This window comes from Sus scrofa, chromosome 13, assembly GCF_054392235.1.
Source record: "Sus scrofa isolate SSC_HxYL_T2T_F1_AM1 chromosome 13, Sscrofa_HxYL_maternal_Yorkshire_Landrace_v2.0, whole genome shotgun sequence".
Lineage (NCBI taxonomy): Eukaryota > Metazoa > Chordata > Mammalia > Artiodactyla > Suidae > Sus > Sus scrofa.
This window is the reverse complement of record NC_139395.1, coordinates 97,315,064-97,330,850: the sequence shown is the minus strand read 5'-3', so window position 1 is coordinate 97,330,850 and position 15,787 is coordinate 97,315,064. Positions and strand designations below refer to the sequence as shown.

General features: G+C 39.4%; 2 protein-coding genes and 1 long non-coding RNA gene across 14 annotated transcripts in view; 1 reads left to right on the top strand and 2 right to left on the bottom strand.

Moving 5' to 3' along the window:
• GRK7 (G protein-coupled receptor kinase 7) overlaps positions 1-5,599 on the bottom strand; it is a 72,941-nt gene extending 67,342 nt beyond the window's left edge. For 6 of the 10 annotated variants that reach the window (XM_084987047.1, XM_084987050.1, XM_084987052.1 and 3 more), the window contains exon 1: positions 5,511-5,599. The gene's annotated coding sequence lies outside the window, so the exon portion shown is untranslated. Of the gene's footprint in view, positions 1-4,842 lie in introns of all 10 variants that reach the window. The other 4 variants (XM_084987048.1, XM_084987049.1, XM_084987051.1 and 1 more) reach the window with 2 other exon arrangements.
• Positions 5,600-8,449: 2,850 nt separating this feature from the next.
• RNF7 (ring finger protein 7) lies at positions 8,450-14,863 on the bottom strand. Its single transcript, NM_001245011.1, has 3 exons — positions 14,544-14,863; positions 10,346-10,393; positions 8,450-9,021 (listed from the first exon to the last, which is right to left on the bottom strand). Exons 1-3 carry the CDS (start codon positions 14,716-14,718, stop codon positions 8,903-8,905), a joined length of 342 nt encoding a protein of 113 aa, NP_001231940.1. The 5' UTR covers positions 14,719-14,863; the 3' UTR covers positions 8,450-8,902.
• Positions 14,864-14,908: 45 nt separating this feature from the next.
• The window catches only part of LOC102160777 (uncharacterized), a 106,276-nt gene continuing 105,397 nt past the window's right edge, over positions 14,909-15,787 (top strand). For all 3 annotated transcript variants that reach the window (XR_001300354.3, XR_014824061.1, XR_014824062.1), the window contains exon 1: positions 14,909-15,097. This is a non-coding gene — a long non-coding RNA (uncharacterized LOC102160777). The remainder of the gene's footprint in view (positions 15,098-15,787) is intronic.

The window sequence follows — 15,787 nt, the reverse complement described above, 5'->3', positions numbered from 1 at the left end:
GACACCAAAGCAGCTACATGAATTTATGGTTTAAAACATTGCCATTTTGAAAATATAAAAAATTTTTACAAAACTTAGGGATAGGAAACTATGTCAACAATCTTTTTCTATACTTAATACTGGGGTGTTTCATCTCATTTTGAATTTCTGTATTTGGGTCTTTCCCTCCTATGTACAATGGCTGGACCAGCTAAAGGTTTAAAAACGTTTAATTCTTTCTCTTTGTCAAGGATAAGATCTAATTAATAAAGTTCATATTCAACATGCTACTTTCCGGAAATACTATTTTATTTTATTTATTGGCCACACCCACGGCATGTGAAGTTCCAGGGCCAGGGATCCATCTTGCCGCTCATCTATAGCAACCTGGGATCCTTAACCCCCTGTGCCACACTGGAACTTCCCAGAGTTAATCTTTTTTTTTTTTAATTTTTTATGGTTTTTTTTTTTTGTCTTTTTAGGGCCAGACCTGCTGCATATGGAGGCTCCCAGCCTAGGGGTCTAATGGGAGCTTTAGCCACCACCTACACCACAGCTCACAGCAACGCCAGATCCTTAACCCACTGAGCGAGGCCAGGGATTGAACCTGCAATCTCATGGTTCCTAGTCGGATTTGTTTCCACTGTGCCATGACGGGAACTCCCCCAGGGTTAATCTTTTAAAAGGAGGCTCCTATGATTCCTTAATTCTGATAGAACAGACCTTATAAACAGATGAACTGCACCAGCACTATCCAACAGAACTTTCTTCCATAGGAAAATGTTCTCTTTGTGATAGCCAATGTATGGAAGCCACCATGCACACGTGACACTGGACACTTGAAATATCATCAGTATAATGAAGGGACTGAATTTTAAATTTTATTTTACATTTAAATATAAATTTAAATAGCCACGTGGCTAGTGGCTATTCTATAGCATGGATCTATACCCTTCAGGAAAGAAATGATCTTCCATGTTATTTTATTCCTTAAGGGAGTATTTTTGTCAATGGTCAGGCCCCCTTCTCCTCTTGCCCTATATAGAAGGGTACCACCAGGCAAATATGAGGGTGTGTGGAGAGGAGATGGAAATGAAGACAAAGGAGGTAGGCAAGAAAGTGAGAACAAGGAGGACAAGTATTTCAAGAGGATGCCCCCTGTTTAAAATTGAAATGTAGCTGATTTACAATGTTGTGCTAACTTCAGCTGTACAGCAGTGATTCAGCTGTACATCTATGTACACTTTTAAAAAAAGTATTCTTTTCCATTATGGTTTATCATAGAATATTGAATATAGTTCCCTGTGCTATACTGTAGGACCTTGTTGTTTATGAATCCTAATATAATAGTTTACATCTGCTAACCCTAAATTCTCAATTCATTCCTCCCCTCCCCTTTCCCTGTTGGGAACCACAAGTCTGTTCTGCATGTCTGTGAATGTTTCTGTTTCATAAAAGTTCATCTGTGTCATATTTTAGATTCCTCCTATAGGTGATATCATATGGTATTTGTCTTTCTCTGTCAGACTTACTTCACTTAGTATGGTAATCTCTAGTTCTATCCAGGTTGCTGCAAAATGGCATCTGTTCTTTTTATGACTGCGTAATATTCCATGGGCCCTTGGGTTATTTCCAAATCTTGGCTCTTGTGAATAGTGCTGCTGTGTCTTTTGGGTCATGTGTCTTTTCGAATTACATTTTTGGAGGATGTACCTTTCCTCCCCCAAAATGCTAGGGAACTCATGCAGACCACATACTGTTAAGATTAAATAGAAATTGGTTTTCATATCTGCAAAGAGAAATGATCCTCATAATCATATAATCATCCCTCAGTATAGGCGGAGGACTGGTTCCAGGACCCTTGTCAGACCAAAATCTGAGGATGCTCACGTCCTTTATAGAGAATGGTCTGGTATTTTCATATAACCTATATACATTCTCCCCATCCTTATAATCACTATCTCTAGATTACCTATGCTACCAAATACAATGTAAAACTTTGTAAGTGGTCTCCAGTGTGGGACAAATCCAAGTTTTGATTTTTTGAATTTTCTGTAACTTTGTTTTCCCCTGGAGGATACTTTTGACAGGTTGGTTGAATCCTCAATGCAGAAGCCTAAGATGCAGAGGGCTGGCTGTACTATATTGCTTCAAGTGAATGTGCTCTTTCCCTTCTATTTCCCAAAGCATTGCATATCTCTGAGAAGGCTCACCACAGTCCACTTCACAGTCCTGTTGTAAATCTAACATTCCCTAACAGCCCCTGCTGGCTCTGAAGGTAGAAAATTTATTTGTATTCAAATTCTTTCTATTGTTATGGCAAGCAAGAGTTAATAAAATTTTATTATAAATATATAATTTCTATAAAAGAACAGGAGTTGGCATGGCAGGCATTAATTTAAAATGAAGGTATAGGAATTCTCATGGTGGCTCAGGGGTAACAACCCAACTAGTATCCAGGAGGACTTGGGTTCGATCCCTGGCCTTGCTCAGTGGGTTAAGGATCCAGTGTTGCCGTGAGCTGTGATGTAGGTCGAAGGCTCGGTTCAGATCCTGCATTGCTATAGCTGAGGTGTAGGTCGGCAGCTCTAACTCCTATTCGACCCCTAGCCTGGGAACTTCCATGTGCCATGCGTGTGGCCCTAAAAAGACAAAATAGTAATAATAAAGTGATATAAAATAAAATAAAATGAAGGTCTATCAGTTTCTGTTGTAGCTCAGCAGGTTAAGAATCTGACTAGCACCCATGAGGATGTGGGTTTGATCCCTGCCCTTGCTCAGAGGGTTAAAGGATCCAGCATTGCTGCGAGCTGTGGTGTAGGTTGCAGATACACTTGGATCTGACATTGCTGTGGCTGGGGCTAGTAGCTGCAGCTCTGATTTGAACCCTAGCTTGGGAACTTCCATATGCTGTGGGTGCGGCCTAAAAAGACAAAAAAAGGGGGGGGTGTGTTTAAGAATCACCACTCAAGAGGTAGATGACAATTACATTATAACAACCATGGAAAGCTTGATCTACCCTATGTATTTTTTGTATTTATAAAGTCACACCCCTGGTAGTTTGGTAAGAATTCTGATTATTCTATTACATTAAAATTTTAGTACAAAGAACTTAGTTGCATTTTCTATAAAAAATCCCAATAAATTTAGATTGTTGGTAGGCATCTCCTTAGAGGCTAGGATAAAATGGAACCGGCATAGACTATTTCATCTGTCCTAAAATAGTGCCAAAAGTTTTTAACTGAGATTTTCATCTGGGCAGTTTTTTCTTCTTCTTTGTCTTTTTGCCTTTTCTAGGGCCACTCCCGTGGCATATGGAGGTTACCAGACTAGGGGTCTAATAGGAGCTGCGGCCGCTGGCCTACGCCAGAGCCACAGCAACGTGTGATCAGACCTGCATCTGCAACCTAAACCACAGCTCATGGCAAAGCCAGATCCTTCACCCACTGAGCAAGGCCAGGGATCAAACCTGCAACCTCATGGTTCCTAGTCAGATTTGTTAATCACTGAGCCATGATGGGAACTCCTGGGCAGTTTTTTCTAACTCTCCTCCCTGCCCCTTTTGCTACACACACACTTTTGGGAGTCACTCTGGGCCGAGCCCATTGTTGCTGATGGAAATGTACTTTTCAGATGTGTTGAGGTGTTTAAAAAAGAAGGTTGAAAATGATTTTCCTAAAAACCTATGTTGACAGTTCTTCACAGGTTCTGGGTGCACACAAACACAATTCTTACAAGAAGTGCCAATGCAAACTATATACCTTTCTTAAAGACCATCCTCTAATTAAGACAGAGATGAGCAGTGGCAGTACTGATCTATAATAATGACTACCATTTATTGAGTGCATAATCTGTTTCAAGCATTGTTCTAAACAGTTAACATGTGCTGGTTAATTTAATCATCATGGCAGCTCTATGAGATAGATAATATTGTTATCCTATTTTAGTTGTGGAAATAGGCACAGAGAAGTTAAGGATCTTGCACAAATGCAAGATCATGCAGATGGAGTTGAGGTTCCAAGCCAGGCTGAGTGGCTTAGAATTGCCATCTTAGCTACTCTGCTAGTTCATGGCTATTGTCACTCAGGGAAAGCCTGCCTGCAGCCAACAGGTTTACAACTAATTTTCCTTACAGAATTTTTATTGAGAACAGTTAGGAGTGCTTTTCCCCATAATTAAAAACACATTAAAGTGCTACTTCTATTAAAGGAGCTTCCAAAACTTACTAAAATGATGTAACAAAATACCACTTGCCACGTGCTAGAAACTGTACTCAGTTTTACATGTGTATTAAACCATTTTGTCTTCAATCCTCAAAACAATCTCATGAGGTAGGTATTGTTAAGGAAACTCAGGTATAGAGGGGCAAAGTTACTTGCTCAAGGTCACACAAATAAATGGTGGCACTAGGATGCAAATCCAGGTATTCTGGCACTAGAGTCTCAGCTTTCAGCCTCTAAGCTGAGTATCAAAATGCAGAGTATTGGAGTTCCCACTGTGGCACAGCAGAAATGACTCTGACTAGGAACCATGAGGTTTCAGGTTCAATCCCTGGCCTCGCTCAGTGGGTTAAGGATCCGGCGTTGCTGGCAGCTGTGGTGTAGGTCACAGATGCGGCTCAGATCCTGTGTTGCTGTGGCCCTGGCATAGACTGACAGCTACAGCTCCGGTTAGACCCCTAGCCTGGAAACCTCCATATGCTGTAGGAGCGGCCCTAGAAAAAAGACAAAAAAAAAAAAAAAGAACTGTCATGTAAGCATTTCTCATGTATTTTGTTACATCACTCAACTGTCTAATATAAAATGGCTTAACAATTATTTAAGACAAAAGACAAAAAAAAAAAAAAAAAAAAAAAGGAGTTACCGTCGTGGCGCAGTGGTTAACGAATCCGATTAGGAACCATGAGGTTGTGGGTTCGGTCCCTGCCCTTGCTCAGTGGGTTAACGATCCGGCGTTGCCGTGAGCTGTGGTGTAGGTTGCAGACGCGGCTCGGATCCAGCGTTGCTGTGGCTCTGGCGTAGGCCGGTGGCTACAGCTCCGATTCAACCCCTAGCCTGGGAACCTCCATATGCCGCGGGAGCGGCCCAAGAAATAGCAACAACAACAAAAGACAAAAGACAAAAAAAAACAAAAAAACAAAAAAACGATTATTTGTACTTTAATTCCAATTTTCTTTATATCAAAATCAGCAACATTTTCCTTAAATGTTTTTTTAAACAAGGGCTTACTAAAGTAAACATGGAAATATTTTCATTTTCTTTTCTGACTATTACCCAAAGTTAGCCCTTGGCAATATGCTAAAAAAGCAACAAAGCATTTTTTTAATAGTTACCTTTCTTATCAGATGTCTACTAAACTTCTAAAGGAACACTTAAAAAAAAATTTTTTTTTTTCTGATTCCAAAGCCTTTTAGCTTCAGTTAAATGGAACAAGTTTAGGCTTATTCTTTAAGTCTAGAAGACTGTTAAGTGAATATTGACCATCACATGTGTGTTCCAGCTATTAAACACTAATGTAAGAGCTGTTCATACCTTTAGAGAAGAGGGCCCAGATCACTAAGATTTGGCTCTATGAATTCTTTTTAGGATAGCAGCTCTTCACAATTCTGAACCTCTTATATCTGAAAAAAATTATTTTGTGTGTCATTTCAGGATTTTCCTCTGGAGACAGCAGAAGCAAAGTATATGTTATAATTGCCTATACAAGCGCTTAAACCATCCCCCACCGCTCAGCCAATGCAACCTCTAAAGGGCATGTTTTGGAAATATGAGTTTTCTTTTTTCTGCTTTTTAGGGCTGTACCCATGGCATATGGAAGTTCCCAGACCAAAGGTTGAATCGGAGCTACAGCCACGGGCCTACACCATGGCCACAGCAACACAGGATCCCTGACCGACTAAGCCAGGACAGGGATGGAATGCAGCAACCTTGTGGTTACACTGTTGCTGTTTCAAGGTTATACTGTTGCTGTCTTCTTGTAATGATTATACACACCACATTCCCACACTCATCAGGGGACTTCATTGTGTCTCCTGGTGTAATTGCGTCTAAGCACTTACATACTGAAATAGAAATGAATTATATCCACTTATCTACTTTATATTACAATTAAGTTAGTAGTATATACACTTTAATTATGTGTGGAGACATATTTATGAACTTCATTTCAGGATAATAAAGACATATTTTTTTTTGGTCTTTTTGTTTTTTTAGGGCCACATCCGTAGCATTTGGAGATTCCCAGGCTAGGGGTCTAACTGGAGCTGCAGCCGCTGGCCTACGCCACAGCCACACCAGATCCAAGCCTTGTCTGTGACCTACACATGGCAACACTGGATCCTTAACCCAGGAGCGAGGCCAGGGATTGAACCTGAAACCTCATGGTTCCTAGTTGGATTTGTTTCTGCTGCGCCACAACGGGAACTCCAAGGGGACATATTTTTAATAAAAAAGATGTGATGAGTTTGGCCGGTGAGATTTACTTAGATGTCAGCTGTACTACAAGAATGTAACTTACGCAGATGGAAAATATAGCTGAAGATGACAAATGTCTGTTTCCAATAGATTAGTGAAGTAAAGTTTAACACTGTTTTAATCAAATGTTAAGGAAAATCTGTTCAATGCTTAACTTTTGCATTGGAACTCATAAATGTCACAGAGTGTTCTTTTCTGATGAGACAGCATGTACTAAACTTTCAGATGGCTATGCAGATGAGCTGATATCATCCCTGGACGGGTAGGATCAGTGCAGCTTTGTCCCAGTCCCTCCTCCTCTTCTACCCTCAGATGCTGATGTGTAACAGAAACAGAGCTTTGTTAGGTGGTGGGCCTGTGGTTTTGGTATATGGAAAAATCAACTTATTGCCACCATCCTCCACGTTTCATTTACATACCATCGTACTGACTAAAATTACTTAACATTCTTACTATTTCTCTCTTTACTATAAAGCCAAATATTTGGTTCACATTTTACAGACACAAGCTTTTAAAAAGGTCAAAGAGCTGCTAAAATAGTTTACTGCAGAAGAAGCACATTCAAATGGTCAAATGTATCTGTATATTGTAATTAATTCTTTCAGTAAATTGTGAAAAAAGATAAAGCAAAAATTTATAAGAAATTTGGTTGATAAATAGTAGCCAAGGTAAATGCATACAGAATTCTAATTTTATTTTATTATGTTTTTAATATTCTTTTATGTATCTTCATGCCTTAGATTTAAAAATGATTCAGATTGGCAAACTCAGAAATTATGAAGGTGAATGGTTAAGATTTTAAGTTTTTTTTTTTTTCTTTTTAGGGCCACACCTGTAGCATATGGAAGTTCCCAGGCTAGGGGTCCAATTGGAGCTGTAGCCGCTGGCCTACACCACAGCCACAGCAACTCAGGATCTGAGCTGAGTCTGTGACCTATACCATAGCTCATCACAATGCTGGATCCTTAACCCACATAGCAAGGCCAGGGATTGAACATGCATCCTTACGGATACTAGTCATATTCTTAACCAGCTGAGCCACAAGAGGAACTCCCGAAATCTTAATTTTTTAAATACATAAGCAGTAGGCTCTATTAAAGAAAAATTAAAAATGAACTTGTGGTCCATAAATTCTTCTAAGATAACTTCCACTGAATGTGAGTTGGTTTGATAAAATTTAAGTATTTTCTTACAGTTATGTTTCCAGCCAATAAAGTTAAAATTTTATTATCAACGAAAGAGTAAATGAATATTTCTTCAAATTAAGCAAAATCATTCACTCAATAAACAAATTAGTTTATAAATATTAAGCTGAAGGTTGTGCATAAACTTGTAATAAAACAATTCAAATAAGGCAAACAGAATAAATCATTTATTAAAACACTGTGATAACAAACTTTCTGACCCAATGCTATAATGGTAAATATTTCCCCTCATTAATATTCCACTTAAAACAGGTAAATCACAAAACAACATGACCAGAATTGAAAATACTTCTGTCCTTTACCACTCAATGACTGAACAATGATCTAGGTTTTCTTTTTTTTCTTTTTCTTTTCTGCTTTTTAGGGCTTCATTCACACCATATGGAGGTTCCCAGGCTAGGGGTCTAATCAGAGCTACAGCTGCCGGCCTATGCCATAGCCACAGCCACACCAGATCCGAGCTGCGTCTGTGACCTACACCACAGCTCACAGCAATGCCAGATCCTTAACCCACTGAGCATGGCCAGGGATTGAACCCACGACCTTGTGGTTCCTAGTCGGATTTCTTTCCACTGAGCCATGACAGGAACTCCGATCTATGGTTTTCTTGATGAGTCAAAGATAAAGGATGATAAACTCAAAGACAATTGAAATCCTACACACTAAAGGTTAAATTTTATTTACCCTATTCACTGGTCCAAACTTAAAAATTCTCATTATATCAAATAAAGATTTCATGAATCATTTCCTTCCTGCCAAAAATAAATATTAGGAACAGATTAAGGGTAAGAGTCGGGTTTTAAACTGCACTTTATTTGTTACTATAACATTATCTTTCTTAAAAAACTGATCAACCATAAGCATGCAAAAAGTCCACTTCTCAATGGAACTGCTTCCATAGCCCCTTGGATATAAGTAAGTAAACTATAAAGGCTGTTCAATTTGTAGCTCTCTCTTTTATAGTACTTCTAAGCAGTGTGTGAGACACATACCATAGAGGTAGGAAAGACCATTTTTAATAAATTATCTTCTTAATTGTAGAGCATTTCTGAAAACAACACCTCCTCTCCGAAAAAAAACTGAAAAAGACTAAACCATGCCTTTGATGAGTCCCAGGGACCACAGATCCATTGCCTCCTATTAGAAGAATTAGTCCCCTTGGAGAGTTCTAGCCTTGGTAGAGCACTTGATAACAAGAATCCCCAGGGCTCCACACAACTGCATGAAGAATACCTTCCACCGCTCTCATTTGCCGATTCTTTGGACCACCCAGTCCTGCTGGCAGAGAGGGCAGCGATTGTTCTGTTTCACCCACAGGGACATGCAGCAGTTGTGGAAGGAATGATTACATTCTCCCCAGACCACTAAAAGAAGAAGAAGAAAAAAAGAATATCTGACAACATATTTTAATTTAAATTACTGAGCTCAAAATTCTATCTTATTTTATATTGTATAATAATTATGGTTCATAATCTTGAATAAAGGCGGTTAGCTGGTCAAAAGAAGAAATAGAAACTTTCTTAAATCACACTTAAGAAATGAGAGAAGGCACTGTGTTTGGGAACTTTCCATCATTTCAGAATCTGTGGGTGATGCAGTTCCTACATAGCTCCACATGCTGTCCTTCTCAAATTACAAGATTAAAAACTTAAGTTTTCCTTAGATCTCATACCATCTCAGTCATACACTGACCTCAGAGACATTTTGGGCTTTATTTTATTGAAAAATGTCTTCCTGATTTTTATTCACCAAGATATAACGAATTTTAAATGTTTTCAGTTCACAGTAGGCTATTTTAAACAGAGAAAAAAACCACCCATAATCTGGAACACAATCTCAAACATGGGTTTTGTTTGCTCCTTGCTTGACCAACTGAGCTATAACAGAACAATGAAAGAAACTGGAAAAAAAGAAAAAGAAAAAGAAAAAATCCTTATGCAAATTGGCTGTAGGGGTAGGAAGCAAGGGGGACTCATTTTAGGTCTTTTGGGAGGAAGAAACAGGGTTTGGTCAAAATTACACAAATCATTAATAAGCTGCAGGTAAGCCATACTAACACAAAGTACAAAGTTAACCTTCTATTCCAGGAAAATCTTTAACACTTTTATATAGCAATCTAGAAGTGATAACCTAAAGAACCTAGACATAAAAACCTTTGAACTACTTAAAATACTTAGCCTAAAACAACTTCTCTAGTAAAATTTAACAGATTTTTATCTGTAAACTACATTCCAAAAAAATCTTGAGAATAGTTTCTACCTTAGTAGAAAAGTTAAAATACTGGATCATAAGAGTATTGAATATTGAAATGCTGTATTAGAATATAATCCTGACTGATAAAAACTGACCTGTAACATACTCAAAATTTAAAAGATATTTTGACAAATTTCTTACTTTATACTATTCTTAATAAAAGGCAATTATTTCTTTTGTGATTATCAAAACGTTTATCACACCTGTGTCTAGAATATATAACCAATTCTTAATTACAAGCAACTAAAGGACTTAAAGATTAATTCCATTTGAGAACTGGCCCTTTGAGAACCAACACACTTTATATTAATAATGGATTACTGCTTTACAGTTTATTTTATGTATTGATAAAGTCAATCTTAATAGCAAATTCAAACATCCCCACTGAGAGAAAATCTTCAGTTGAAAAAGGAAGAGAACAAAATTACAACATACCAACACAATCCTCCTGTTTGTTTTCAGCTTGACATCTAAGACAGGCATCTAAAAGTAAACAAATAGCAATTCTCATTCTGATGCTCTGAATGCAATTTTTAAAACCCATACACTTCAAAGTCAAATAAAGGCCCAAAGGGTTATAGATGAAGATTAAAGGACTCATATTATTACTTTCTCATTCGAACATAACTGCTTAAAGATGAATAAAGTGCAAGGAACTCTACTAATTTACTTATGACCAGGAGCAATTTCACAAGGGTTATTGACCCTCTATTTTTACAAATTCTGATGAAAAGATGTCCTGACAGTGGATGAAACCACCAGAGAAAAATACACCATACTCCACTATATTAGGAGTTGTTACACGCTCACTGGGCATGCTCACACAGATCAATCTCATGGGTAGTATATTTTCCAGACATTCTTTTAAAGAAACCACACATATATACTGGTATTTGTTTACAAATACATAGAAAGTCTAGAAGGATACTCAAGAAACTAATAATAAAGTTTATCTGGGAAGGGATAAAATGGGAAGGACTTTTAATTGTATATTTTCTCAGATTTTTAAATTATGTGACTGTATAAGCTTATGTCTTTTTTTTTTGGCCGCACTGGCAACATATGGAAGTTCCCAAGGCAGGGATCAAATCCAAGCTGCAGCTGTGACCTACAGCTGTGGCAATGCCAGATCCTTAACCCACTGTGCCAGAGTGGGAACTCCTTTATATGCTATATGAAAATTAAATGTAAAAAAACTCCCAAATACCTAGTTCTCTTTTTTTAGTTTTTAAGGAAATGCTCCCTTTACAAATATGTCTGAGGCCAAAGCATTTACCTAATGGTAAAGTATTTTAATAAATTACTTGGGAGTAAATATGAGGAGTGGGAACAAAAGGGCATACTACAAGTTTTCAAAATTCAGTCAGTATTAATTGCTTGATGGAGGTAATAAAGAATATTGTAAGAACCAATTAAATGGATTCATTCACTAGCTGAAAGGAGTCAAACCTGGGTAAAAGGAAGTTTAAACCAACAGAAAAAATAAGTTTTAAACATAAATTGGAGAAAAATAATTCTGTAAAAATAGAAATAGTGGAGTTGAAGCCTGCTTCTCTTCTTACATTAGATTTTGCTCAGGCATTTGTTTGCACCACTCTGCATGGTCTTCCCTTAAAAAACCACACCACCCTGGCCTCTTCAGTGTGGATTACAAACAACCAACATCTCCTGACGACTTCTTCAATTCCACAATTACTGAGTATTTCCTCTGTGCAAAGAGTTATGCCCTCAGGACACCAAAATGATCGAGTCTGGATCCCTGCTCTCACCAGCAAATGGGGAGGTAGAGAGGCAAACAACTACATATAAGGATCATGATATCAGGGTGAAGACAAGGCCCTGATTCTGTGCAATCAGAGAATTACAGTTAATGACCCCAATTGCCTTTTTTACAAATTGGGAAAACAAGGCTCCAAAAGGTTATGTCAAATGTCCCAGTTAACATGCAGCTCTCGGTTTTTTTTTTTTTTTGGTCTTTTTTACCTTTTCTAGGGTTGCTCCCGTGTAATACGGAGGTTCCCAGGCTAGGGGTCTAATCGGAGCTGCAGCCACTGGCCTACACCAGAGCCACAGCAACTCGGGATCCGAGCCGCATCTGTGACCTACACCACAGCTCATAGCAACACTGGATCCTTAACCCATTGAGCAAGGCCAGGGATCGAACCTCATGGTTCCTAGTCAGATTCGTTAACCACTGAGCCACAACGGGAACTCCAGCTCTCGCTCTTTATACCTCTACAGTACTAGCAAACCTATTCCCCTTTTCCTTGTCAGTGCTTGCTCACTGTGTCATTTGCTCCTTTCAGAATGAAGGGGGTGGGGGTGGGGAAGAGTGGAAACAAGGAAGTGTTAACTACATCAGAATGGGTGGACAGGTAAATCTTAGATCAAGAAGTCATAAAAATTTTGAAATAACCTACAATGGAAAAGAATCTGAAAAAAAAAGTGTGTGTGTGTGTGTATTTGAATCACTTTGCTGTACACCTGAAACACTTTTAATCAACTACAATAAATTTTTTTAAAAAAGAAGTCATAACAAATCATTTAGATGTATGAGATGAATTCTGAATTCCAAATATTAAGGAAGTGGGATTAGATAGGCTCTTTGTAGAATCTAAAAATCTCTGAATTATGCTTATAGCTTTGATTTAATTATTTAAAAAAAAAACAACTGACCTAAATGTATAAAAATTCCTAAAGTTTCAGATAAAAGAAAACATTTTTCCTTTGGTGATATTCCTAATATCTAAAACAGCACATTTCTAAGGAGTACAATAACAGTAACACCTTTAAGAATGACGCTACCCTAAGGATTGGCAAGTCTATAAAACTTCCTTCTGCCGTCACCTGACCACTAAGTGGATTTTAACACCTTATAATCAAAATATAGAGGTCTAGTCCAGAATACTTTCCTGAATCCAAAGTACAGCTGTTGTAAATCTGCAACATTAATCCACAGTAGCGGAATACTTGCTATAATTAGAAAGTTAATGTGCCTGTTAAGTCATTTAGAGCCCATACTTTGACCAGGAAGGTTTATTTGCTGCCAAATTTCAACCATTATTTAAAACTCTGCATTTCTATTTACAAATTTAAAATTTTTCCCTGGGGAGAAGAAGAAAATAACCTTTCAGAAAAACCTCTTTTTTTAATCACTTAGGGGATAAAATTTTTAACAAAGTTTTTTCTCATAAAAGAACAAAAATTGTTTGGATAAGTCAAAAATGCCACTCAAAGCAGAAATTATGATTTCAGTTTTTAAGTAAGGAGTAGGGTAAGGGGGCTGTATTGCAGGCCAATAAACAAGGTATTTTTAAAACCTAATATGCAAAACACGTGGATCATGTCTGAAATAAAATTCTTTTAAAAGTAAAAAAATAAATATATGATATCTCATTGTTGTAAATCTGCTTTTAAAATGAGTCCTTATTTTATGAATAAAAAACAAGAAAACATACTACAGAGAGGGTAAATGAAGAAACCTCTTGATTCTGGCAGTTCTGAATTTTCATTCCTCAAGAAGGGAGAGTGATTTTTTTTTTTTTTTTAGATTTTATTTTTTCTTTTATAGTTGATTTGGTTCCTAGTCGGATTCATTTCTGCTGCGCCACGAAGGGAACTCCTTATAGTTGATTTGAGAGCAATTTTTGAGTTATTTTCTCCAAAACTCTGATTTTTCGGTTTAAGATGTAAAAGCTTTCAAACTATAGAAACCTCGGTTTCATTTAAGATGCTCTCACAGTGATTTTAAATGCCCTATTAAAAAAAATAAGGATGCATTTAAACAGCATCTCTTTTTCAAGGTGTTCTGAGATCTTAGAACAGAAACCATATAAAATATAACAGGATGAAGCTGTCCCGAAAGGTTTCACTTGGTCCAATATTTTTAAAAAAATTTATAGAAAGAAGTGACTTATTTGTAAAAGAAAATTCTCCACAAAGGCCTATCAGGACACTGTCTTCTCCAGGAAATGGCATCCTTTGATAGCGTAGGGCCAGGAATGAGATTAAAATTTATGTTTCTGAATAAAGGGCTTAACATTCTTCTTCAAGACAAGCTACTGCCATCTGACCAGTCTTGAATCATCCAAGTTTTAAAGCCAGCAGAACAGTAGCTAATCCCGAAAGGCAACAGCTAGGGACACTTCTTTCCTGCGCCTCTCCGGAACAAGACTAAGAGTCATTACTGTGGAAGATGACTCCAGAGCATCACTCTGGTGTGTGAAAAGAAGCATTAAAACGACCCGCTGACTCAGGGCCTTGACCGTGACCTCTACAGTTTGCTTTTAGAAAAGGGTGGCGAGGTTGGGCCCACAAACCAAAGTGGTGCCTCGCAGCTCCCATCAACTCACCTACTTTTATTGTCTTGACCACACCCATCACTACCTGAAATTACCTTTTTAACTGCCCTGCTTTCCACCTGTTTCGTTCCCCAGACTACCAGTCCCCGTCGCCGGCCGCAGCCCTCCGACTAGCAGCAGCACGGGCGTGGCCCCAGTCTTTCGCTCCCAGGCAGGGCGACCCCGCCCCTATACCTCCAGGAACAGTCTCTCCGAGGCTCGGTGTGTCCCACGGGCCGGAGCTGGGCCCGCGGAGGCCGCAGCACAGCCAGGGTCTCGAGTGCAGCGCTTACCCATCACCTGGACCCTGCAGATGGCGCACGTATCGCACTCCACGTCCCAGCTCCACATGGCCACCGCGTTCCACTTCTTCAGAGAGAACATCTTGTCGCCTCCCGACTTGGTTCCTGAGCTACCGGAGTGAGAGGACAGGGCGCAGGGCTCCTCGCCGTCTTCCACGTCTGCCATGGCGGCGGCGCGAAGCCGGCGGCGGAGACGTTAGGTTGCGGAAGGCGGGCGACTATGGCGGCTCCCTGGGGCCCCTCGCCGGGCCACAGCGCCGCCCGCAGGCTGCGGGCCACCGTGGGGCCTACGACGGAGGCCGCCCGAGACTGGCTGGCGCGTCCCAGTGACGTCACCGCCCCCGCGCCCTGGGCCCGGCCCGCTCCGACTCTTTGGCCAAGAATGGGCGCCGCGCTCAGGAGGGTTGCCGGTGCAGGAAGCAGGTGTTCTGCTTTATGCCTTCGTGACCCTTCTGGCTCTCACAAGTTGTCATATTGATGTACTCCCTTCCTAAATGAAAACGCCATCGGAGCGAGGACGTGACTTGATCACCACCTTCTCCTGGGTATGTGAAAAATGCCTGGCCTCAGGAGGGGTAGTTATTTGTTGAGTGAATGAATGACTATCTTTTAGAAATCTGGTTCAGCCGTTCTCAAACTTTTTGGTCTTGGCACCCCTTTACACTTAAGAATCACTGGAACATTAAAGAACTTTCGGTTTGTAAAATATGTGTACACACAAACACACACTTTTTTTTTAAGAAATACGAAAAAAATTTTAATGTATTCACTTAAAAAATAACCATAGGAGTTCCTGTTGTGGTTAAGCGATGAGGAACCCGACTAGTATCTAGTATACATGAGAATGCAGGTTCAATCCCTGGCCTTGCTCAGTGGATCGGTGTTGTTGTGAGCTGTGGTGTAGGCTGGTAGCTGTATCCGATTCAGCCCCTAGCCTGGGAACTTCCATATGCCACAGGTGTGCCCCCACCCCCCGCCCCCGCAAGGAAAAGCAATAAACCCATTACAAGTAATCATTAGAACAAGGATATCACATATCTTGTAGCTTTTATAAAACTCCACTGTATACTCACAGGAGAAAGTGAAGAGAAATAGCGGTGAATATTGTTATGCAAATACTTTTGACCTTGTTTCCCCTGAAAGGATCCCAGGAACCCCCGGGGACCACACTCTGAGAACCTCTATCTAGTCCAACATCCTCCTTTTATTGATAGGAATGTTGAGGTCCAGAAAAA